The 26960-nt window shown below is 42.0% G+C and overlaps 1 protein-coding gene across 2 annotated transcripts; it reads left to right on the forward strand.

Moving 5' to 3' along the window:
• Positions 1-230: 230 nt before the first annotated feature.
• LOC139200992 (Wilms tumor protein homolog) lies at positions 231-20426 on the forward strand. Of its 2 annotated transcripts, none has more exons than XM_070830190.1 (8): positions 231-1148; positions 4597-4719; positions 6117-6219; positions 14382-14481; positions 17164-17308; positions 19088-19177; positions 19573-19665; positions 19996-20426. In XM_070830190.1, exons 1-8 carry the CDS (start codon positions 683-685, stop codon positions 20115-20117), a joined length of 1242 nt encoding a protein of 413 aa, XP_070686291.1. In that variant the 5' UTR covers positions 231-682; the 3' UTR covers positions 20118-20426. The 2 variants fall into 2 exon arrangements, with proteins under 2 accessions (XP_070686291.1, XP_070686292.1); XM_070830191.1 differs by having other exon boundaries at positions 19573-19656.
• The last annotated feature ends 6534 nt before the right edge of the window (positions 20427-26960 follow it).

Genomic DNA, 26960 nt, shown 5'->3' on the forward strand with positions numbered 1-26960 from the left:
GCAGAGCTGGGATGTGTCTTTGTAATGTTTCTGTGTTTCTGTGCTGCTCACTGTACAGTAAATGAATGAAGTCAGAGGGCTCCTGTCCCTCATCACCTCCTGACTCCACCTCCTAGCCTCCTCACACACACACACACACACACACACACACACACGGGCTGAGAGCGTGGAGGGAAAAGAGGGCTACTCCTCCTCACTCCTCCACTCCTCTTTCTCCATTCAGTGAGAAAGCTCTGAGCAGAAGAAGGCTCTCTCCTCCCTGAATGGACTCCATCTCTCCAGCCAAACTCCTTTCCTGCTGTTGCGGATGGAAACGGTGAAGATCGCCATTGATCATCACCGTGCTGACTTTTTCTTTATTTCTTCTCCCCGGGGGCTGCTGCTGAGAAAAGTTGACTGCTGTGACTTTGCTGCCGCGCCATGAACTTCTGTCGGACTTAAGGGGTTTCCAGAGCAGCTGCACGGTGTCATAAACAACGGATGGGCAAAAGCTGAACCAGAGAAGACTTGTGAAAGAGAAGAAACAGTTCTTACAGCGATAGAAAGACTCTCTAGACTCTCAAGGATTTATAGGGTGCTGGCTGATTTGGGTGTGGGTGAGCCAGACAGGTAGAAAGCTCTAGGGCGACAGATCGATTTCAAAATAGCCTGTCCTAGTTCCTGTGTTCTCCCCTGGACCACTATGGGTTCAGACGTACGTGACCTGAACTCCCTGCTGCCCCCACTTCCGGCGGGCCCCAGCCCGGGCTGCCCGGCCCTGCCCGTCAGCACGGCCCCTCAGTGGGCTCCCGTCCTGGACTTCCACACCGCCGCCTCCCCTTACTCCTCCCTGGCCGCCCCCCACACCTCTCTGGGTCCACACTCCTTCATCAAGCAGGAGCCCAGCTGGGGCACCACCAGCGACCCCCACCACCTCGACACAGACCCCCACTGCGGCCTCAGCGCCTTCACCGTCCACTTCTCTGGACAGTTCACGGGGACCGGGGCCTGCAGGTACGGGGCTTTCGGGGCACCTGCACCACCAACCTCCAGTCAGCCGCCATCAGTGGCCGCCCCACACCACCACCAGACCCCCAGCAGGATGTTCAGCAACCCACCGTACCTGACCAACTGTGTGGACACACAGCAGGCAGCCCGCAACCAGACAGGTAGGACTGTGTGTGTGTGTGTGTGAACATCCCTCCTTTTCCAAGAGCTTCACGTTTTGTGCCACAAGTGTTGATAAGAAAGGTCACTTTTCTATGACAGGCAAATGAAAGGAAGCAGGACGAGCCGCTGCTTCACTTGGTAGAGTAGAGATGCTGTGGATTCACGTCACCCACCTTTTAACTTGCAGAAATTCAACCGTTCTACCCATCTGATGTAAACCTGACAGCTCGGAGGACATCAGTCACACACTCTGTCGGCAGTGTTGCACCTGTACGAGCTGTAAAACACTGTCTTAACATGTTTAAATTGGTTACCTTCACTCGTCAGAGGCCTTAGTTTTCCCAATTTCTCACTGCGTCACCACCACACGGGTCCTTCAGAGATGTCTTTAAAAAAGCAGAGGGACCTGAGCATGCCTGGTCAGTAGAGACGTGATCATACACTCACAGTTTGTTCCTCAGACGGTGTTAATCCAAGCATCTCTCACAGAGGAGTCACTTTAGTTTAGTATTTAGGCATTAATGTTAAAACCACAGAGAGCCATGCTTGTGCTGCAGTGCTGTTTGTTTAAACGGCCTATTAGAAAAGTCAGATCACAGCTGAGGGAGAAATAAAGTCATATTTAATAAGTCACTTGTTTTGACCACAAAATGAGTCAGTTTGACTTAACGTCACTGTGATGAACCTCAAGCTTTAATCTGTATTAATGAAAATGTTCTTGGCACATTCATGATCTCCATTCATTCTTTTATCAAGACCATTTGTTATTTTGCTTATGAGACAGTTTTCTCAACATAGATTTTAAATATGTGGCGCTCAGTGCACACCCACATAGATCCTTCTTTAATGATGAAGGGGAAAATGATTTCTAAACAAAAGTCTAAAAGTCTTTACGTTTTATTGGCTGCGTCGAAGCTGCTTCACACAATAAAACAGATTCACAGTACTTTGGCTTCTAGCTAAAGCTCATGTGACAAAAGAACTGTATTTAAAATGTGTCTGCTAATGGGATTCCAAAGTGTTGGTATACAACTCTTCTCTCCTTTAATTATTTTTACTATGACCGCTAAAGAAAATACTTCAAATATAGAAAAAAAAAAGTGAGGTGACTTTTTTTCTTTCCAGTTGTAATTAAAGTCTACAGATGCTGAGTGTATCTTAATTTTCTGCCATTCTTTCTATTAGTATTTCTCACACATTTGAGTTTTCCCACCTTTGTATACCACGGCTATAATTTTAGTCTAAAAAGACACAAAAAAATGGATCCATATTTTGAATAATTAACTGTAGACAAGTAGACAAAACTCTCTCTTGTAGATTTAAATCTGATGAAATCTCGTGCATTTATTTAAATTTTTTTTCCTGCTGAATTATCGAATTTGACTGAATTGAACTCACGTTGTTCTTTGCTTCATTTCATTCATTACTGGTGTATCTGCAACATACACACAGAGTGAAAGGAAGCATGGTGAGAAAATGTGTCAAAGGTCAGTAAAGGGATTCAAACGTACATTCAGTATAATATATAACATTTGATCCTAAACTAATCCTGCAATTTTCCATGCAGGATAATGAATCTGTGAGTGGTTACCCAACAGATTAATTAGTAATAACATGCTTATCAAGCAGATAATTTAGGAATAACATTATAATCAAAGAGCTGAGCCGACCTCTAACCTGTTTTATCTGCTCCCCGCTGTGGCTGGACGAGCACAGACAAACAAACTAACAGCAGGACTCGGGTCGCACAGTAGAGCTGATAGCAGAGCAGGGTCACAGAGACTATCACTGCAAACTCCCTCCGGGGGGGGGGGGGGGCTGGATTTTAATAGGGGGGCAGTGCTTTTATTCTGCTCGATACTTCTAAGACCTTCACTTGTTCACATGTCGCTGCAGGGCCGTTAAAAGGGGGCCTGCGGGTGCTTTTTAAAAAATGTGTGGTCATTTTTAGGAGCATTAAAAAAAAAAAAAAAAGAACGGACACACATTTCAGAAGGCAGATACTCTCATTTCACAACGTGCTTCATTTGTTTCAGGAGTGAAATAGCATTTACAGGTCTGAATGTTTTATCAGTGATCTGCTGAGTGAACTGAGGCGTGACATGATAACCTGCTAACGTCAGTGCTGCTCAGATATAATAGATACTTCTTTGACAGAGAGCTGAAGTGTCTGAAAAGTTTATTCTAATAGGAACAGAAATACACGACCAGGATGAAAAATACGATTAATATGAGGGAATGGAAGAGGTTTGAAGTTTTAGTTCTAAAGACATTTATAAATGACAAATATTCAGGTATTTAAACAGCTTTGAATTTCAGTTTGTGGAGGAAAAAAAAGAAAGGTGGTGGGGTATTTCCAGACTGTGGGTTTTCCAGTTGAATAGAAATTGACGTGATTGCTTGTCACCTCAGTGCTGGACTTCAGCGCGCGCACACACACACACACACACACACACACACACGCACACACACACACACACACACACACACACACACACACACACACACACACAGGAGTCAGACAGGGGTGAGTGGAAGATAAATGGAGATGTTTAATGAGTTTTTTTCCTCTTGCCCCTCCTCACTCCTCTCACCCAATGATACACAGAGTAAAGTCAGTGAAAGTGCTGCATTTTAATTAATGAAGCAGTGTGAGAGATAGTGTGTGTGTGTGTGTGTGTGTGTGTGTGTGTGTGTGTGTGTGTGTGTGTGTGTGTGTGCGTGTATGGGTGATTTATGGAGCTGCCACATGCCCTTTAGGTCAGTCTAAGTCATGAGTCAGGTCTGGTCTGAGAAGTCAGGCACAGATTTAAACTCCTCCGATCAACAACAGCATGTGTGTGTGTGTGTGTGTTTGTGAACATGAGTGTGGTGTGTGGGTGCTGTTGGGCTGCGTGTTTAGCAGTCATGTTTAATAAAGCCAAATGAAAGAAATAATAGTCCCATCTTGTTTTCCTAAATGTATAACTGTGCATAAACGTATATACAGTTGCTGAGAAGTTGCGCTACACGTTTAATAACTGTAAATTAGATGTTCACCAGAAGAAACCAACATGGAATCATTATGATAAGACTGACTATTCATAAAGCTTTTTTTTTTTGTACTAACTTCACTATTTATCAAACGTGTGTTCTCATAAGCATAAAAGCAGATTTATAACATTAATTAATTTACAGTAATTTGCAGTATTAAAAGGTATTACACTGTTTACAAAATTATAGGCACAAATGTAATTTTAACCAACTGGTGCTATTTTTATTGGATGTATTCAGCGATAATACCACCTTTCAAATTAGGGGAAAAATAAAATAAACACAGACGTCATGTCATTGTCGCTGGCGATCAGATAGAAAATGACAAAAGCCGGTTCCAGTATTAAAGAGGTCATGTGTGATCTCACTGAAACAGACTGTGTGTGTTCACCGCTTTTTATTTGTGTGTTGCAGGTTACGGCGCGGTTGCATTCGACGGAGCCGGCAATTACAGCCACACTCCTACACACCACAGCTCGCAGTTCTCCAACCACTCCTTCAAACATGAAGATGCTTTAACTCAGCAAAGCACCATGGGTAAGAGCGTGGGCGTGTTGGAGTGCGGCAGTCACTGAATGCATGCGACACACGTATCACAACAGGTTGTGAGTTTGGTTTAAGACACGGCTTCTTGCTCCTCCGCCCCACTGAGGCAGTATCTCCAGGAGCAGTGGTGTTGAGACACAGAGGTTTCCACAATTTTCCAGCTGGCCTGTAAACTGTGTAACAGATATGTTGTAATAACTTAGTTTCATGCTTTTTAGTCTAATTGTTATGTCCAAAGAAATCATTGCCATATCTAAAAATCACTCACCTTCACCCTCACCGTAACTTTAGATAATGTGAGAGCAAAACACAGCATCTGCTAACACTTCATATGTTCTTTCAGCTTTCTTGTCCTTTTAAACGAGAAAAATCATTTGATGTTGATTATTTATAGTTTACAGTTGATTGGAATTACATGTGTCTCTGTTTAGCGACTGTCCGTCTGTCTGTCCGTCCATCTATGATAAATATTAAAAAATCAATATGATGAATTAATAAACAATTAAAAAAACTTGAATATGTGATTTAAAGGCAGTTTAACCACAGTGAGTAATATGAATTCCACTAGAGTCTGTGACATTAGTCACTGCGAAGCTTTTCTGTAACCATTACTTCTCTGCACAGATCTGGAAAATACTTTGACACATTTTGTTCAGAATGATTTAATTATCTATTTTTATCTCTCAGTAGTCACAAAAAAAAAAAGCCAATGCACCAGAGTCTCCTTCAGTAAGAACAAAAGTAGCTCTGTGTGTGTATTTAAGGCCCCTGTGTGAGTGCACAGCTGCGTCTGTATGGCAGCTCCGTGGCCCTCACCTAGGGAGAGTCTCGTCCCTTATTCTGACGTCTCCGCAGTGACCTCGCCTGTCGGAGGTATAAATCAGCCACATCCTGACTCGCAAACTCCCTCGTCTCCTCCTCTCGTTCCGTCTTTCATCCGCCCACCTTTCCCTCTAATCCCTCCTCTGTGCATGTTATTGGTAAACATTTAAATGGGCTCGCTTTATGAGATTTCTGCTGAATTTTTTATTTTTTTTTTCTGACAAAGATAAGTGGGAGAATCGGAGCCGTGAGGGATTTTGGAATGCAGAGAAATATCGAGGGAGCCATTCGCTGCACTGCTCTGAGAGAGAAACATGAAGCGAAGGGACTTTATTTGTGGAAGAAACTGGCGAAAATTGGAGACAAATAGGAGAGGGCAGGAGAGGGTGGAGTTCATAAGGACATGAGATATGGTGGAAGCCTAAACACAACAGTCCCTCTGAATCATTCAGCCTTTATGGGAGCGTACAGACGTACTAATGCATTTACACATATTTTATATTTTGTCCGTGTGTGTGTGTGTGTGTGTGTGTGTGTGTGTGTGTGTGTGTGTCCATGCACCACAGGTGAGCAGCAGTATCCTGTTCCTCCTCCTGTCTACAGCTGCCACACACCTTCAGACAGCTGTACAGGCAGCCAGGCCCTGCTGCTGAGGAACCCTTACAACAGGTAACACACACACACACACACACACACTGAACATGCATAACACACACACTCTCTTCAAAATCTATTTTTATAACAAACAGCAACAATTAAAGCTGGAAATGCTCGAGACGGCATTGTTGATTGTTTGCTATCAAACAGCAGTGATTCGGTGAGAGGTGGCCGGATGCCGTTTTGAACAGGATGTTCACCTTGAGGACAGGTCTGTCTGCCTCAGCGGCTTCCTTTCCTCGCTCCCCTTCCTGTTGTGGGTGCTTTTCGGCTGTTTTTCAGTTTTGTTCATCGTAGCTCAGCCATCATAAGAGTGGGCTTTCTTCATCGAGGGGTCAGTTTTGTTGTTTGCATGCGGATTAGTACCTACGAAAGTCATGGTGCCCCTGAGGGAAGTAAACTAAGAGTGGCAGGAAGCTCTGAGGGACGGCGGGTTGATTTACTTTGAATCTGCAAAAATATCATTAAGTGAGTTTTTCTGCTCGCTATGTAGGACAATCATCATTATTTCATTCTTGTCATCCACCGCTGGTCTTTTTTCTGACATGATGTGTACTGATATTTTCTGCCAGCGCAGATGATGGGCCTGGAAAAACATGTCGGGGTTATAGGTGTTGTATTTTTTTCATATCTAGAAACAGCAGAGCAGAACAAAGATATTGTGGCACTGCCTTTATTTATTTATTTATTTATTAATTATCCATTACAATTTTAGCCAACATTACTCCGCCGTAGCTTTAAGTGAATAACAGGACTTGTAGTTTGTTGCTGGATGCTCTCACCCATATCATTCCTGAAGGCCAGTCTGTTTTGATCATTTGCAGGGAGACCTACAGTACTTCAGCAAATCATTAAAGTAAAAGTAAAAGCCCGCAGTGACAGCAGACTGCTTCTCATTTCATTGAGTCACATTAAACCGTTTTTCCAAAACACTCTGCAGTAGATGAATGACTGGAACGCTACATTTCAGGATTATTTCCACTCATCAAACGGCTGTCTGCTGAGAGACACCACAGCTATAGCCAACCTTTTTCATTGATTCAACAAGCAGCTCCACTGATCGGTCGCACTATTCTTGTTATTGATGTGAACTATTAAGGAGTGATTTATGTATTTTTGCAGCTTGGTTAGTGTTGTTCACAACGTTTGATCGTGGGTCTTTTTCACAGCAGACATTGTTGACTTGTCTGACTAAGATGTTACTAATAAGGTTAAAGATGGCTCTATCCTGTATAAGTGTCCCAGTGAATCTTGACAGTGTGACAGTGAGGCAGCACAAACGACACCACGACCCTCAACCTGAAGCAGCTAAATGGAATTCAGCCATTTTATTAGTTGCATCTGTGTTTTTCCTACTGTGACAAAATGTCTTCCACGAAAATGCCTCTTATTTATTAGGAGGAGAAACAGAAAAATATACATATAAATAATATTCTTTTATTTACTATATCACAGCATCAACACCTGCCTCCCAAAAAACTGGAAGGAATCTGATTCAATATTCCTTCAGCGAGGTGTTGAAGGAATGCTGCGGTACTTTTAGACCTGGGCTCCATCTTGACATATTTTGGGATTGAAATGACTGGTGAGTATGAAAAATTTTGGAATTTGTTCGGTAGAACGCTTCAGCTGGCAGCCACGGACATAACGGCTGCAGTGTAATCCTTTGGCAACCTTTAAGTGCATCCACTAAAAGTGCTGGTTTTTGCCACTGACAGGCTCAGGTTGTTATTCGAAGTGGCTGACAACATTACAGAAGGGACCGCTACAGAGATCCTTCTTGTTTAACCAGTCAGCCATTATAACACTCGATTCAAAGCCACCAACCTTTATTGACAAATGCAATCATTTTACCTCGAAGAACACAGGAGGTGTCTAGTTGTTGGGATTTTGTTGTTTTAACACGTTAATTTTGATCCAGAGTAACTATTTAAAACACCAAAGTCACGCAATAACACCAACCGATCGAGGTGGTGGTGGACAAGCAAGTACTCTTTAACTGCCGCAGTTGCCCCAAACGATTACAATGAAGCCATTGTACTCCGTTCACAGCTGCCAGCTGACACGACCTACTGGACCAGTTCCTAAACTTTTTGTACTTAACGGTCATTTCAACCCTGAAATGTGAAAAACAGAGACCAGGTTTATCCTTTAATATGGAAAAACCCACATTTCACTTACCAAATATGTTCACATACTTTAAATCTTTACACACACACACACACACACACACAGATACCTAAACTGTTGTAGTCTAAATCTGTCCTCATATCCAGCTCACCTCCAGCCACACCCTGCCTGAACCTTTCATCCCATCCTATCCTCCCTACTCCCCCACACACCAGAACTCAAAGTTCCCTGGGAATATTGCACGTTTTTAAGAAAATATTAACATCTTGTTCATTTTGCACACTGCTTTGGTGAAATTACTGCAAATCTCATTAGTGGGAAAGCATGGACACATGTTTATCTTACTGTGAAATATTCAGCTGTGATCACTTTTTATGGTCAGCAAGCTTGCAAAACACTTCAGTCAGAACTTAAAATAACTACAAAATAGTTGCATGCCTTTCAGAACCGTACTAATAAATCTCGCGATGAGCTTCATCTGAATCTAATAAGCTAATCATTTTGTGGACGCACAACTCCTCACTGCTCACTCTCCTCACTGTTTGTTGTTATGTTTCTAAATGAAACATTCTTCGCATGCCACTGTGTTTTCCAATGATGGAAGTAAGGGATCTTCAGTGGGGATGGGTAGTAAAGTTACTGTGTGTGTGTGAGAGAGAGAGAGAGAGAGAGAGAGAAGCTGTCCTGAAAGTCTCAGTCTGAGGGTCTCAGTCATAAACATAAGTGATATCTGCTCAGTGCACACACGCACACACACACACACACACACACACACACACACACACAGTGTACATCCATACAAACACACACAGACGTGGCTGGAAAGACTCATATGAGTCGAGTCAGTAGTCTAATCTTGCAGCCTGGTACCAACAGGACTGTATTTACTCTGCAGGCCGTCAGCTTTGCCCTCTGGAACAACATGAAATGAAAACATGCTGAGAACTTATTAATCCAGACAGACATACACATACAGGCGAACAACCCCCCCCTCCCCTCCCAATACACATACACAACACAAGCACAACCAGAGGCTAGCACCCGAAAAAACACTACCAGCAAATACAACTAAGAATATGAATGATCCAGAATAATGGGGACATGTGGAAGATGTTTAGCTCCATTAGCAGCATGGTTTCAGAGGTGGCCTTCTCATCATTTAATTTGGTCCAGACTCTAACTATTAAGTGGATTCCTGTGAAATCTTATGCAGATAGACATGATTCCCACAGGACAAATCCTAAAGACTTTGTTTATCCCCTGAATTTTCATTTTGCGCCACCAAGACGTTTGAGCGAAACCATTACGTTTAAGGCCACCATCAGGTTAAAATGTTAATGTGTCCAGTACGATACTTTATGACCAAATACCTGCAAAACTAAAGGCATTCCCAGCATACCAATTTCTTTTTCTATTTTTTCCAAAAAATAATTATCTCTGCCGCAGGCTTCCTGTGAACCACAGAGGTTTCCCAGGGAAGTCCTACTGCAACACACAGCGTTCATCAAATGGATTTAGGCTGAGTCGGTGATGGGTTCTATCACTCAGCAGCAGAGCAGAAAAGCAGACACTTATTTATTTGAAAATGTCATGCATCATTACTTTAAATCTTGTGCTCAACCTCTGCTCCAACAATATTTCAGCAGAAATACCTTGTGTGTGCTGCTGGCTGTGTGCCCCTGCTGTACTGTAAAATAATAGCTGCGTAATGAGCAGGGTACCAGGCACCACATCTACCCCATCCAGGCTGCTGCGAGCCTGCAGGTGGTGTGATTGAGGGGCTGTGGTGTGAGGGGTTGAGAGCTATAAATCCACCGTGTGTGTGTGTGTGTGTGTGTGTGTGATCACATGGCAGGTCTGAATAATGATTGTGGTGTCTGCTGTGTTTAATGAAAGATGGCTATTATGGGAGAAATGAGCTTTCTTGGTGTCTGTCTGAGGCATATTCTTTAACCTCTGTTCCACCTGTGACTGTGTGTGTGTGTGTGGGTTGGCATTTTTCATTAGAGTGCTTCTATTGAAGACAACAAAAGGCAACACGCAAATGGCTACACAACCCTGCTAAATGACAGTCCACTGCACAGCTCATGAGCTTTTCTTCTACATTTTTGTCTTCCCTCCACAGCAGAGAGAATTTATATCAAATGACCTCTCAGTTGGAGTGTGTGGCATGGAGCCCTGTCAATACTCTGGCATCCACCCTAAAGAGGTAGGAACTGATCCATCGCTCTCTTTAAACAGCAGCAGTCAGTGAAGTTTATGTTGAGTAAGACAGTGGGAAACATGACGAACCGCTTTGATACAGGACAGTCTGAACAGACCAGCAGTGGCAGCAATAACTTGGTACATGAGATCATTCTTGAGATAATTGTTACTGTAGATAACCTGGTTTTGTGGGACTGATCCATCTAAACACTTGTGGCTCGTTCAGCACATTAGTGAAAAAAGACAAAAACAAACAATAAAGACTTTTAAAACTGAGCAAAGTGTATAGTAGACTTCATAAAAGTGTATAAAAGGAGATTTTTGTTAAGTTAGCTATGAATCTAGGTAGAATTTGAGCCCCTCTAGCAGTCCCTAGAGGCTCTAATGCTTATTGCATCTCAAAATACACAGGTCAAAAGTCAAATTGTGATAATGATAATTATATATAAAGTGAATGCAAGTGGAGACAAGTAGACACAAATGTGCTGGGAGTGTGAGGTGATGTTTCAATAAAAAATTCATATATGACCGCTATATGAAATGAAAGAACCAGTTAGCGATCAGTCTGAGCTGTCACACCAACACATATAAGGGTTCGCTCCACACACACACACACACACACACACACACATGACCTGTGCGAACACCTGTACAGTTCATTGGCTGGTTGGGGCCAAAATATGCTTTGCGTCAAGGTTGTAGGCATTTATTCTCTGGAAACCATATAATTGCATGAAATGTCCAGTTACATTCACTGTCATTTTGCCATCCTGTGGGAGGAAGTGAGGGGAGAGAGGAGGGTGGACGTCACGTTACAAAGGTACGCAACTGATCTGCAGAAAATGTGATTACATTGTACTGAATTAATTTTAACTACTTTGCAACCAGCTACTGTTTTTTAAGGTAATCCGTCATGTGCTTCGGACATGTACAACTGATCATATGGTCCCCTTGATCGCATGAGAAACGAGGCAAAGCTGGTTGACCAATGTAGAGATGTCTTACTCTGGACCAAAGTGTTGGATGTATTGACAGACGGACCCACAGCCCAGTGCCATTCTGCCTCTAGTGAGGAAAAGTCCAACACTGGCTTAGTAAAACACTGAGGTTTAGAGCTTAGCATTAGTTTAGCCTGGTACCAGAAAACACAGAGTGCAGCTCTTTTGTCACATATGGGGTAAAGCATGTAATTAAACTGAAAAAAAAAAAGTATAGTCCTTTAAATTAGGGGAAGAAACTCTCAGTATCCTGTTCTTCAAAGTTCAGTTCAGTCACTGCCAGACTAAAACAGAACCACATTAGAAACCAGTTAGAAAGAATCACTGCAGTATCAGCATCCGCTGTTCACACAGAGTTTAAAGCGCTGAGTGGTGTGTAGTACAGTACTTAATGTCATCGTGACCTGCATAGCTGCACACTGGTCAGCGTCTGTGTCGGCTCACAAATACCTTTCTACCCTGAGCCAACAGGCATTCATCATAGTTAACAGATGAATGTGTGTGTGTGTGTGTGTGTGCGTGTGTGTGTGTGTGTGTGTGTGTGTGTGTCTGATGGTGATGTGTACGAGCACTAAGGAGTGGTAGTGAGAAAGACCGTCTGTGTTTTTGGAGGCTGTTGCTGCATTTTAAAGAAGTAGTGCGAGTGTGTGTGTGTGTGTGTGTGTGTGTGTGCGTGTGTGTGTGCGTGTGTGTGTGTGTGTATGTGTGTTGGACTTGCTAATTCCATCTAAATGAGTGACTTCTTTTTCATAAGCACAGAAGAGGTTTTTCGGAGCAGGATGTTGAAGGTGTATCACGGCGCTCCAGTGGCCTTGTTCAGCCCCGACTGTGCCGGTGTGATTCTCTCAGTGACTCTGTCGTTTCTCTGTCAGTGAGGGGGAGCAGGAGAAGGGAAGGTGAGGTGTGAGGGAGTAGTAAGGATGAGGAGGAAGAGAAAGTAAAGCAGCGCCAAGAGGAGGGAGTCAGTGGAAGACAGGGAGATAAAGAGGAAGGGGGCGAGGAGCAGGGGATGAGGAAGAGGAAGTGTAAGGGAGTTGAGCTTCGAGAGGAAGAGCAGATAGACTTGCTGTGCATTCCCAGCGTTCACAGAGCTGCTACAGAGGGGATTAGTAATCTGAGATTACACTTTTCATATGTGGTTTGATATGATTTTTTATTCTGATACAAATGTATAAAGTTAGAATGCTATAAATTGAGGTAATTTGGGGGAATTATTCATTTTCTGGTCAATGTTTAGATGATACCACTGTTAAACATGATCAATCTTGGGCAAAAAAATAAAAATGCTAATCATCCAAATATTAAATTATTCCTTTAATTGCTGCAAGGGTTCTTGAGAGAGCCTGCAAGCACATGATATTTTACAGAAGGACATCATTGATCCCCCCAGCATGAATGTGTCCACTGCTGAATAACGAATGGGTACACATAAGCTTTTTATTAATCAATTAGTTTTGTAAAGATGAGTTTTTGGAGCATTTTTTGCTTCATTTGATCGTAGACAGCAGAGATGGGGGAGAGAGGGGATGACAAGCGGCAAAAGGCCGAATTCAAACGTAGCCCTTAGCTCTGTGGTAAGGACTCATCAGGGGGCCCTCAATTTTTTGACTTTTTTGTATTTCAACATGCTTATTTATCCTACTATATTTTTATTTATTTGATTTATGGTTAGATTCCCAGGCATCTCTTGTATTAACTGGGTTGACTGAGTTGGATGTGCTACAGTGGAAGGTCCATGCGCCCAGACTAAGGGTTTCCCAACTGCTACTACAAAATAAAACACCAGAAACAGTGAATAGATGAATGCACATAAGTGAAGGAGCTCACAGTGTGATTAACACCGTGTCTACCGCTGACGTAACCCCGACGGCTCTCCTCCTGTCCTTGAGAGGAGCGGGGCGGACAAAGAGCACCTTATGACCGCTGGGCCGCGTGCTGCACATTCCCACTGCAGCAGCACAGGATGCAAACTCCCATCCTCCTCGTGTGGTTAGACAGACTGAAATATAACACATTTCATAGACAAGAGCTTTCTGTGTCTCTGTGTGTTATCATAAGAAGATACGAGAGGCAAAGCTGGAGGCTGCGTCACACAGAGCAGGTTTTGTTCTGCTCTCCAAGTCAGAGAGGAACACTAAAATCTGTGATACATTATCCTGTGTTTGAGCAGTGATGAAATGATTAGTCTAACTGATCGGCAGGAACGTATTTAGTTTTTAATAGTTAGTTTCGATTAATAGCTTGTTTGGTAGTTTAGATTCATCTGTGAACACCTCCGCTTGTGCTTGTGGGATCTGACTTTAACCTTTATCTTTCCACCAAACATACATATGCATGTATAAACAGAGCAGAGGCACCCACACACACATCCACAGGCTCCAGCTGGATATGTGGCACTTAGACAAAATCCACACAACCTACATCTCTACAGTCAGCTCTGAGTGTACAAATGACTGGCCTGTGTTTTGCATTACGGGCTGTATGTGACTCTGTGAACATGAGTGCTGCCTACAGTCAAACAGCAGCTCGGGCTCCGTGTATCTGCCTGTGTTTGTTCGCCTGTATGGATTTATGGTGTCAAACCTTGTTCTTGCATCTTGTTATCCGATATCTGTCTGCTCCACATCCATCCTACTGCATGTGGCAGCCGCGCACATGGAAACCTTTTTAACTGTTATACATTTTGTGATCCCAAAATGATTTAGTCGCACAGACAACTTTCCAGTTTTGACATCTTGAAGCTGAAAATGTTTGATTGAACACTTTAAACTGCAATGTGGATTTTCTCACTTTCAAATAAATTGACGCCATTAACGCTGATGTCTCTCTCTGTGTTGGCAGCCATGCAGCAAGCTACGACAGTGACCCCAACACCCCCATGGTGTACAGCTGTAGCACACAGTACCGCATACACACACATGGAGTCTTCAGGGGCATACAGGTAGGACGGCACCCCTTCTTTACTTTAGGTGTCAAGGTCAGGTCGCATGACGTACAACCTGAGGTCAGTGTAACCAACACTGGAGGAAAAAGGCTTTAATGACACAGAAAGTAGTCTGATGAAATGACCAGTCTGGGCGAGGAGGAAATAGTGATACGCAGCAGGAGATTTGCAAACACATGTTACTTACACACATTTTTAAAAGGCAGCTCTAAAGGCCAAGAGGAATCTTTTTCCACAAATCCATTAGCAGCAAAGAAACACACACACACACACACACACACACACACTCAAAGGGTTACACTGGGTAAAGATACAGTTTCCATACCAGGATCAGCATGTTAATAAATCATTAGATTTTAATTATTGTCTGTCAGCGGCTCTAAAGGACAGGGAGCAGAGATTCTCCAGACCTGCTCTTAGTCCACAGCAGGAGTTTTTTGAGATCTATCTTTCTTTTTTTCTTTCTTTCTTTCGGTTTGGGGCCTGTTTCATCATTCACCCCGCTCTTTTTTTTTTTTTTTTTTCCTTTGCTCATTTTTTTTCTCCCGTTCATAGAAATGGATTGCTCAAAGCACACATAAGAGGTCTGGCTCAGCCCAAAAGAATAAACAAACTCTCACTCTTATGCCTTTTAAAGTATAATTTAAGAGCTGCTAAAATGTGAGATAACAGATTACGCAGCAAAGTGATGCTTTGCACTGTAATTTTTATTACAGGGATTACACTAATTCTCAGTCACTGCCAAAAGAAACAGTGTACAGTTGACAGCCACGGAATTTCATTCTTCAATAATGTTGGTCTGTGACCAGCAAAAGTTATTACACAGCTTGTTGAATCATCTAACAAATTATTGAGTCACAGCTAATTATATCAGTGTTGTCTCGGGAGATCAGTCAATCCGTTTATTTGATTAAATTAAACTCTAAATGAGTTCATAGTTATTCTTGTTTACGGCAGACAGACATATTACTTTATTCAGCAATGAACAAATAAATAGAGAGTATGGAATATAATAAATATAATTATAAACCAACATTTAGTGAAATAATAATGATAATAAATAAAGAATATTATGTTATACAATGTTTCATCACTCTTATTTTTATAATAACATTGAACCTATTGGAGTTAATTTTCCTTTCATTCATTTCATTAATTAATTGCATTAAGTGCCCCTTTTCAAAGTTCTTTATTTCATAATGGTATTTTCCCAAATTCTACTTATATTTCCCTCCTATTTTTATTTCATAATGTCTCTGTTCAGCTTTCAGCCAATCACAAGCTTTTAGGCAGAGCTCAACACCTGCTCCCACATTTAGCCTCTTAGCACCTGTTAGCCTGTTAGCTGGTGCAACAGCAGTGAAAAAGTAACGCTGCTGCTGGAAATACACACAGACACAGTAACTAACCTCTGCTTTTATTTGGCTGCACAAGACTACACACGCTAACTGCTTTGCCAGCTAACTAGCTGGGTAGAACTCTCTTTGTCTTGCTACGTTGCCAACACAGCTATAAAATACGAACACATGAATGAAGAAGTAACATTTCATAAGTTTGAGTTTGAGTTTTAATGAATACTTAATTTATTTCACATTTTATTGGCAATTTGAATATATCTTATGACATATGTCATTACATTAGGGTATTATAAAAATATTCTAAATTTGTGTTATTTTTAGGTATTTTGATGTCTTAATTATTAGCAGAGTGATGACACCATGCTGGGGTTCATTTGCCATTAACAAACATTGCTAGAAGGCCTTAGATACCAGTTTTCTGCAGCGTGTATTTCTACCTGATTCAGATTCTAATCAGCTCATTTCACTTTAGCTTTTCATTTCATACGTGTTTTAGTATATTGTGGGATTTTAGGATGAACGTGTCAGTTAATTTAACATGAGCACTGTTGGTGGCTCTTCTTCCACTACATAATGGCTTATAAAAAGCTGCTAACAGTGCTAATTACAACATTACAACCGAACTCAGAGGCTCTGTGGCCATTTCACTAGACACTGAGGAAATGAAGAGCAGATGGCTGTGGGAGAACGGGGGAGAGGGGGGGATGTGGGGGGGGGGGGGGTGTTCAGGTAGAGTGGTATGAAGTGGAAACAGTTTTGGAGGAGAAAGCAGAGACAGAGTGCTGAGAATTGACAAAAAAAACAAAATAGAGGAAATAGAGGTTGACAGGTGAGATGAGAGGGTGTGAAAATAAGAAAATAGACTTAAATTTACCAACGAACTCATATACAACATTTTTGTTTGTTTCTGCAGCCATGTGTTACTTGCTGTTATTCTTCTGCAGCAGTGCTGGCAGTGAGCAGCAGGGCTGTAATGGGGCGCTCTGGAGAGGGGGTCTGTCTAAAAGGCGTGACTAACAGCTCCCATTGGGCTGCAGTCAGTCTGGGGTCATTTTACTGCTAATTCCAATCTAATGAATATATGACCATTTTATTATAATGATCCCCACGAGCCAGACACATCACAGGCACTTATTTACACACAGGGCAGATTTAATTGCCTGTTTTCTAAATTACATTTTACTGGTTCAATTATTAATGTCCAGGGAGAGTTTTTGTTAATTCAGCCTTGAGTAGGTTGGCTTTAACGTAACGTGTGTGTGTGTGTGTGTGTGTGTGTGTGTGTGTGTGTGTGTGTGTGTGTGTGTGTGTGTGTGTGCAGGACGTGCGGCGGGTGCCCAGCATCGCTCCAGCCATAGTGCGGTCTGAGGGCAACGAGAAGCGTCCGTTCATGTGTGCCCACCCAGGATGCAACAAACGCTACTTCAAGCTGTCTCATCTGCAGATGCACGGTCGTAAACACACAGGTGAAACCTCCAGGAACAGGGAAATGACATTAATATTGTTGTAATAATACACTTATTATATAACTGCTGACATTTCCCAGAAGCGCTGTTACTGCCACTGTTGTGTTTCTACTTCATTCAGAAGTCTTCTGTCTGCTTTTATAAGACAAACTTTAAAAACATTTTAAGCGATGTTTCCATTGGCACTGGTTCCCTTGTCTGCTCTTGCCAGAAATGACTTCCTGTTTTGTAAAATAAAGAGATCCTTTGGGTTTGTAGCTAGATTTGATGCAATGCAAAACAAACCACACTTTTTTTTAATGTCTCAAATAAGAAATGTGCTCCCTTTTCTGATCAATGATGATCAATAAAGGAATATTTTGTATTATTCCAAAGTAAATTTTTACCCACTGATCCTGTTTTTTATTTACCTCTCTTAGTTGCTTTAGGTCTTAAGTAACTTTGCTGATAATCAAACAGTCTGGTGAAATTAAACGGGTATAGAGGCTCAAACTGTAGATGATGCCAATACAATGGCCTTGGGTTGAGATACAGTAATTGTTCTGTTGTTGTAAAATTAGTGTAATAATGTGTTTTATGTATCTTTAAAACTGGGCCACACTTTTACCTATTTCGGGTTCCAAATCCTGTAAGGTAAAAAAGTTTGGAGTTAGTACAGTAGATCACCTCGGCCAGCCTGTCATAGGCAGGCTCACATTTTTATTCTAAGAGTCTGACAACATTACAGAGAGGATCCCTACAGATTTAAACCTGTAGCATCCTTTTTGTTTTAATGAGAAACAGCCATGTTATCGTTCTCTTCAAAGCCACCAGACTCCACTCACAAAAATGGTAATTTTACCTCGCAGAGCATGGGAATCGCTGCTCTACCACTGCATCAATTGGTTACATTTATTTGTGTTATTGTGTGACTTTGGTTGTTTTAAAGGGTTAGTTTGGATCCAATGCAATATTTGCGTAACACACAACAACATGAACAAAGCAACTGATCGAGGCAGTGATAGACCAGCAGCTCCAGTGTTTAGCAAGGTAACATTAGTGTTTTTGTCAATGAAGTCTGGTGGCTTTGTCTGTGCCGTGTTAAACAAAAAGGATCCAACGGGTCTATCCCTGTAGGGATCCTGTCTGTAATGTTGTCAGACACTTTGAATAACAATCTGAGCCTGTCTTTTAGTGGACTGACCGTGATGAGCCCACTCACAGCTGCCAGCTGAGGCGATCTCCTGGGCCAATTCCAAAACAGCCCAGGTTTTAAAAATACCACAGTTAACCTGCCTCAGAGAAATGTTATCCTTTTATCGTGTCTTTGTCCTTGTACATTAGAGACATAAATGTGGGCTTCTGGATTAATCTTCCAGTTTATTTCCAGATTAATAGCTTAGTCTATAAAATGTGAGAAAATAGTAAAAACTGTTTATCACAGGTTCCCAGAGGTGAAGGTGATGTCTCCAAATTGTTTGTTTGGTTGGACCAAGAGTCCATAACCCAAAGATATTCAGTTTGCTATGAAATATTCACATTTAAGGAGCCAGCTAACTAGCTAGGCTGGGTTATGAGCTTGGTTTGTCAGTCAGAGCTCCATGGTGAGTCTAAAGATGCTCCACAGTGAAAGACACACAACTCTGTGATGGCCAGTTATTTCTCTGTGGAAACAATTGTGGTCCATAAGTATTAGACCATTAAATCTAATTTTCCTATGAGTGTGTGTGTGTTATTTGTGATATCTTCAGAGGTAAAAACTACATTAGATTTTGGGTAACTGTCTGTGTCTTTGTCCAGGAGAGAAACCCTACCAGTGTGAGTTCACAGACTGTGGCCGGAGTTTCTCTCGCTCTGACCAGCTCAAAAGACACCAGAGGAGGCACACAGGTTTGATTATTTCACCCAGTCTGTCTCTCTGTCTTTCATTTTTCCTCTCTCCTCTTCGTGTTTGCTCTCTCTACTCGCTCTCCTCCGCAGTTTGCATGACAGCCATTTTGTGTTCAATGCAGTCTTTTGAAGTGCACAGTTTGCATTTTGTGTACAGTGGTGCACTACACTGAACTCTAGAGAACTGAAGTTACTAAAAGCTGGCCAAACTTTGGAATGGCTTCCCTGCAGGCCTCTGCTCTACTGTATTTTTCTCCCTCTGTGTGTGTGTGTGTGTCTGTGTGTGTATTGTGTGTGTGTGTGTGCGTGAACTTGGGACTTGTTTGTGTGCTGTATTTGTGTGTGTGTGTGTGTGTGTGTGTGTGTGTGTGCATGCATACTGTACATGTGTTTAGGAGTTAAACCCTTCGAATGCGAGACGTGTCAGAGAAAGTTCTCTCGGTCTGACCACCTTAAGACACACACCCGGACTCATACAGGTAAAACAAGTGCGTAAACTTTTATTTTTCCATTTCTTCTCCATCCATTTGATGTTTATATTACAAAAGATCACAAGTAAATGAATAGTTGAACATAGTGTTGAATGTATTCATGCTTTATTGACAATACATTTGATCTTCCCATTGAAGTTGTGATCGGCATTATAGTCTAATATTTCTTTCATTGTCTCCTTTCTTTTCATTTGACCATCATCACTCCACCTTGCTTGCATCCTATCTTAATCCCTCCGATCCTACTTTCTCCACCTCCCGTCATTACCATCCTCTACACCTCTTCCAACCTGTCTGTCCATCCCACCTCTGCCACCTCCGTCTCAGGTGAGAAGCCGTTTAACTGCCGGTGGCCCAACTGTCAGAAGAAGTTTGCCCGGAGCGATGAGTTGGTGCGACACCACAACATGCACCAGAGGAACCTCACCAAGCTCCAGCTGGCCATCTGAGACATTTGTCATCACAGTTTTACACGTAAAACATCTGGATTACATTTTATAGTTTCTGTCCCCAGTTAATCCAAACGCGGTGACCCCCTTTGCGGCCATGAAACCAGCCCCTGTGGGGGCTCCAATGGAGTCCTAATGGGTTCCTTACAAATGATAATAATGGCTGTTTATCGTTTTGATTTCATGACCCAGATGCCACTGTCTACACTCTAAGGCAAGATGCAAATCTGTCTTAAAGTCATGCAAAATATTGAAATCTGTAGGTTGAATACAGCCTGTCTAAGATAGTGTCACTTTCAGGGTGTGGAGTTTAAAGGATGAGGCCAGTTATATTCTGTGTTTTTGTTATTGCCAACAAAATCCCACAAAAAGACCAAAACCAATAATGTGTGAAAAGTGCCTCATTCAGTTGAATGGTCCCACTCTGTTGGGACCGCGGGGGTGCCACTGCTGAGGAGCATCAGGCAAAAACACTGAACCTGACTCAGCTTTTGACGCAATGCAATGCAGCGTCATCTTGTAATGTCCTCAGATGACCAATCGCATGCGTGCAGGCGGAGATGCTGTTTACCTTGCAGTTGTAAAATCCTTTGTAATGGAATGAGCCACAGAGGAGTGTTTTGGTGTCTCTTAAGACTTCAAACTAATCGTCTCTGAAACAGCACCTGAAACAAATTATTTTCAGCTGCAGATTTGGCACACTCGCCCCGCTGCTGTTGCAGGCTCTCTCCGTTGGTGGTTTTGGTCTTTTTATGGGGTTTGATGACTATAAATAAACACATAATATCACCAAACTTACATAAATCTTTTCTGTCAGCCGGGTTCCTCTAGCTTCTCCTGAAAGAACTCACAACTGAAAACACCAACATTTAATTTTGGCAGGTTAATATAAAAATGTACACGAGCTCCATCTGTTTACTTTACCGTGGCCAGGGCGAACGTTGGTATCAGAAGGATCTCAGACAAAATTGATTACAATCTAACATTTCATGCATCCCTAGTTGTTGTGTGTTTTCTTGCCGTGCAGAGCGAGCTCAAAGGTTGTGGTCAGCTACATACATGCCACTACAGCTTAGCGCCTTCAGCTGCTGTAAATATCTCTAATGTTGAACTACTTTGGGAAGGCTTATTTATTATCATTTGTGGACAAAAAAAATTGCTTTGAGTAGAATGACTCAAAGGGAGAGAGGTCTCTCTGCCTTTTCTCATTGTTTTCACAGTTAAACTGTGAAAGATGACGCTGGGTTTTAGTTCAAGAGGCCAAATTAAGTGAACAATTTGCAGCTGACACCTTATGCAGTGTTTGCAATGTAAGCTTCTGATGTTTTGTCTGGTCAGCATAAAATGTACACTGCACACACAAACTTACCTTAACGGTTGTATTTGAAAAGGTGAACTTTTTTTTTTTTGTTTCTGAGTAACGTGAGGATTTGTTTTTTTCCTAGCAGTGCTCAGCTCTCACAGCTAAACCGTCTGCATCTCTTGTCTCTGTGGTGTGTAAATATTGCTGGACTTTGGCAGTGTTTTAGAACTGCAAGCTCTAAAATATGTCTGCTGGGTCACACTGGCTCTGTGGCCGGGACATTATGGTCAAGATGTAAATAATACTTCTCCACCATGGGAAATGAACTCTTTCCATGGAGGAAAATCTGTAACTTAACTGATATATTTTCGACTTTTCTTTGGATGGATCCAGGGACTGTTTATATTCCGTTTTCTTTCTTTCATGTGTATTAATATTTGAGTCATAAAACAGCGATTGTCAGTGAAACATTTTGTACTCAAATGTGTGTGAGATAATTGGAAATGATGGTTTCTCTCTGTGTAAATGTATTGTGACTGTTTTGATACAGTACCAGTTTGTCTCTGTGGTCTTTATTAATTCATTTAAACCTTTCTTTGTTGTTCCTTTGATAGTAAGTCACCATTTATTTATTAGTTAATAACAGGGTGTTGTTATCATTAGGCCCACAACAAGGTCACACTATAGTTTTTAGTCACCTCAGTATTAAAGCATCAACTCCACCTCACACACACACACACACACACAAAGTAACACACACTCTTGGCCTCATCATGTATAATTCCATCATTATGAGGAGCCAATTTTTTTTTTTTTTTTTTCAGAAAGCATATTTCATATTTCGCTGCTCTGAAGTTACAACATCTTTCAAAAGAAGAAAAAGTTAGTCTTGAAATGAAATAAGCCGTCTATACGTCAGCTGACCACAAGAGATAGTTTTCCTCTTCGGCCTTGGTTATCCTTTGTGACTAAAACCACACCACCTTTTTTACTTCAGCTGAAACATTATTAGTTTTAGAGTGACGAGACAAAGGGACCGAGCTGAAACACTCTCCTGCGTGCACTCTAACAGACACACACAGTTGCACAATCAGCACACAGTACAGTACAGTACCATCCACTTTCCTCTCTTTATCTCTCACCAGATTCCTCATTGCATTCCTTGGCTCCCCTCTGGGTGAAAAAAAGGAGCAGTAAAGGCTGATAAAAATGAACGTGTTTTCCTTCAGCCTCTCCCAACTCTTTCACTCCTTTCACTCTCTCTCATGCTGCCCTGTCTTACTTCTCTCGCCCCCCCGGCTTCTTTTTCAGCTTAAAATCCGCTCTTTTGTTTCGTCTTTATGTTACGACCGTCAGCCTCGCAGTAACTTCTGACAATACTTTTTATTTAAGGAGGAATGCGAGATCAGTGACGGGCAACACTCACATACATGAAAATAATAAGTCAGCTTTAAAAGCAGCCAGCGTGGTGTTTGTGGAGAGAGAGAGAGAGAGAGAAAGCAGCAGAGCAGAAAACAGAGACGGAGACAGATGGAGGCAGAGATGGATAAAGACAGATAAAGCAATGTTTCTTTTGTGAACTTTTATCATAGGTTTAGCCAAAGTGTTAGTGTAAATCAGACAACGTGTCCGATTCCCTCGGTGGAAATCCCCTGAAACTCCCCAGGGCCCTTGTGCTATATCTCAGCTGTCGGACAGGGCCTATATCTCTCATCTCTCTCTGCTCTGTGTGTGTGTGTGTGTGTGTGTTTTAGTGTTTCATCTCTGTCCCGGCCTCATGCCGCTGAAGGCCTTTGAAGCGAGATAGCTGGTCAGTATAACTGTAGGTTTGTCCACTTTCAGTAGTCACATTAGACGTTGTATCTAAATGTTCTACTCAGAGCAGATACAGCAAACATGGATTAGGCCCCTTGCAAAGCACAGAGAAAAAAAAAAATCGCACACAAGCATATTCTGAGGGCGCCAAGTATTGTGCATCAACCCTTTTTGGTGCTCAGCAGATATCTCTGTAGACCAAAAAGAAATGATAAACTTAATGAATCATTTTGTGATAATAATATATCAAACGTGAAATTAGAATCACTTGACTCTGCAGCTCCCCTCGGCTTTATAGTGAGTTTCAGTTTTAATTCACTCTTTCTGCCCTCAAAGCATTTTGGACGCAGCCGTATTTAATGTTTTTACTACAGTTCCACCACTCTCATCAACCTCTTCACATGTTTTCAGTGAAAAAGCAGTCATACAGTCGGGGGACAGGTATCAATCTTCGCATCTAATTCTCCGCAAGAAAGAGAATGAGCATATTTCCCCAAATGTCAAGTTATTCCTTTTAATTATCATATGATTTATCTACGCTGTACACAGTTCTTGTCACATAGAGTAAATCTCTCCTCAGGACTGTGACGCCGTGTACGGACTTATCGTTCCTATTGGTATGTTGCATTCGGTCACCTCATGTAATGCAGGTGTTTAATGTTATTGTGCTCAAAGAAGCCTTGCCACAGTTTGAGATGAGCTATAGCTTCGCGTGATATCATGTCAAACTAGAGTTGCTAAGACAAGAGAGGGAGCACCTGTCTGTGCGCTCACACAGGAACATACATAGGCCACAGGTCACAGGCCATGGCCGCATGCTGAATACCAACAGCTAAATGGAACACAGCCACTGTTCATTTTATTTACACGCCTGTAACATGACAAAATGCTTGCTGTGGAAAAGGCTGATTGACACATTTTTAGTTTTCAGCAATGTAAAATAAGACCCCAGGACTGACTGAATGAATGAATAAGGTGCTTATTATTGTGTCATGCATACATCTGTGCTCAGCATATATGCATTTAAAAGACACCATAAATTCACAGACATTTTTCAAACAATACTGCAAAAAGTCCCAAAAAAAAAAACACACACAAAAAATTGAAAGGATTTATCAGTACATAAATCACTGTCAGAACATGAGCTGTGCTCCAATATTCGATCATCTGTACAGCAGAATATTTTCAGATAGAAGTATGATGGGAAATTGTTAATTTCATTCCGATGACACGGTGCCTGGAAGAAGACTGGAAAGGGATAGAGGTCATGTGTGCAGCACAGAGTGGACAACGCTAAAAGCTGGTGGCGATCAAGTTTTGACAAAGTAAAGTTTTGCCCTCTAGTGGGTTAAGCTGTTAGCAGTGCACTTTTTTAGGTCTCCCTCACATCTCCCTGGTTTTACCTAAAAAACAACTTTAAAAAGTCACATTTAACATCTGATGGGGAGTAGAACCGCCACACTGCAAGCAATCTCGTAATTTTCCTAAATAAGAAAAAAGAAGAGACCCGAGCAAACAGAAAACCAGCAGCAGAGAGAGAGAGAAAGGACACTGGGGGAAAGATTAAAAGAAGAAAAAAGAGACATCCTCTGCGGTCATGTTGTTCTGTGATCTGGGGAAGCGGAGAAAGGGAGATGATACTCTGGATGTTTAGGTCCTGGTACGGCTCAGCACAACTCATTCCCCTGAAGCTGAGTGCTGAGCGCACACACACACTCGCACATGCACACACACACACACGCGCGCGCACACACATACACACAGTGCTGGAAGTGCAGTTTGTTTCTCAAGAGGCTGCATTCCTTCACTTACTGTCAAAGACTCAAGTTGCATCAAGAGGATAAAAATCCTGACATGAGTACAGCAAAGCCACCGCAGGACAGACTACTATTAAGTGCTGAGTAAGTGCTGAGTAAACAGAAAATATGGCAAGAAAATACAATTAATTTATCATTTTATTAGGACTTGTCCTTTCTGGTGACTTTAACAGATCGATAAGGACTGGCAGCCCCTAGCAGCAGCTGTGTGTTTTTCCTTTGGTGCCTCCGGGTTGGATTTGGAGGGAAATCTGTTTTGTTGCTCTGTGGCACCAAACAGGATGAAGGTGATGTTCCTCCAGCCCAGACGGAGCTGAAGCTTTGACATTTTCTGGCAACGGTGCATGAAAGGAGTGAAAGGCTGATGGAAGAATCACTTCCAACATGGTTATCCTCTTCAGGAAAGCCAAGAGCACAACAATTTATGCAGTGCATGAAAAAAAATGGGCTTTGGGCTTTTACTGTTTTGAGATGCACTGTTCCAGGTTCGGTTCTAAGACTGAATACCAACCTAGTAAGACATGAACACGTTACACAGACATCTCTTTAACACCACCTGCACTTTTTGGATTTACTCTACGCTTTTATGGATTATATATATACATATATATATATATATATATATATATATACCCTAAAAATGTAAGTCCTGAACTACATTGTTGGTAAATTATGGGCCTGAGTAGCAAGCACATTATACACAATAAGTGTATTATTAAAAATTGGCATTTCATACATGCATTTGCATACCTGTTAATGTACAGCTCTGTAATTCTTATCCTTATGAATGATGACATGGGCCATAAGCCATAAACAGTACAGCAGCAGGCAGGTAAGCTCTTCAAATGACGACCATGTAAGGCCCTAAACGGCCTAATTATGCAAAATAAGGTATCACATTTGTGTTGCCTATTTAGACGTCCTCCAATGAGAAGGGTGAGAAAGCTGTGAGAAGTGTGAAGCACATTCAGCCTCACTTCATCCAACAGGTCAGCCCAGCTGACCTCTGACACGTCAAAGAACGAGGAAGTATTGTTTGTTCATACTCTTGTAATCTGTAATTTCACGGCACACATTAGGATTCAAACTGCCTGAGGTCAGGACACTCTAAGGACACTTTAAAAATCACATGACTGACGCGCTGTAGCAGCTTTTGACAGTTCCTCCCACTTGTGATTTGCCATGAGGCTCGTCGTCTCCTGCAAAGAGAGTGTTGTCCTGGAGTTTTAAGTCAAAGCATCGCCTTTCAGTCAACCGTGCGGGTTTATCTCCTCGCTCTTTACTAGGACGGTAAAATGATTTGGTAAAAATGATGGCTGCTTCATGAAGTTAGCTGGAGGCCTGGTCATGTTGTCACACTGAGAGTCAAACCGCAGGAAGGTTTAATCTCTGCCTCCATCTTGTGGTCGATCTGCATCATCATCTTTAAAGGTGATCACGTAATAAATTAAATATTTCAGTCAACAAGCTCCAGGTCAGACTTCATTTAGATGAAGTCACTCAGCCTCTGAGCACATATGAGTATTATGTTGTGCGCCGAGTGACGTGATTTGGTTTGTTGAAACTGACTTCACTTTAAAAAGGGCAAAGAACCAACCACGTGTACGCTGTAGTTACCAGTTAAAACACACAAAACATTTCCAATAAACTGCACTGTCTCTCAGCATCTACTTTAGTGGACATATAATACAGACATGAGGACTTGACACGCTAAAACTGCTCCCTCAGGATGAGCTACAAGTAAAATAACATGAGAAACATGATCTAAAAATCTAATGCCAGTGAAAAATAAGGCTGCTTTGAGTTGATGAGAATAAGAGCATATATGTATATGATTGCAGTGCAGTTTGATTATTCCTTATGATTTTTTTATTTAGCCGTTTATTTCCTGCCAAGAACCTGGGAGAT

Source organism: Pempheris klunzingeri, chromosome 5, assembly GCF_042242105.1.
Source record: "Pempheris klunzingeri isolate RE-2024b chromosome 5, fPemKlu1.hap1, whole genome shotgun sequence".
Taxonomy (NCBI): Eukaryota; Metazoa; Chordata; class Actinopteri; order Acropomatiformes; family Pempheridae; genus Pempheris; species Pempheris klunzingeri.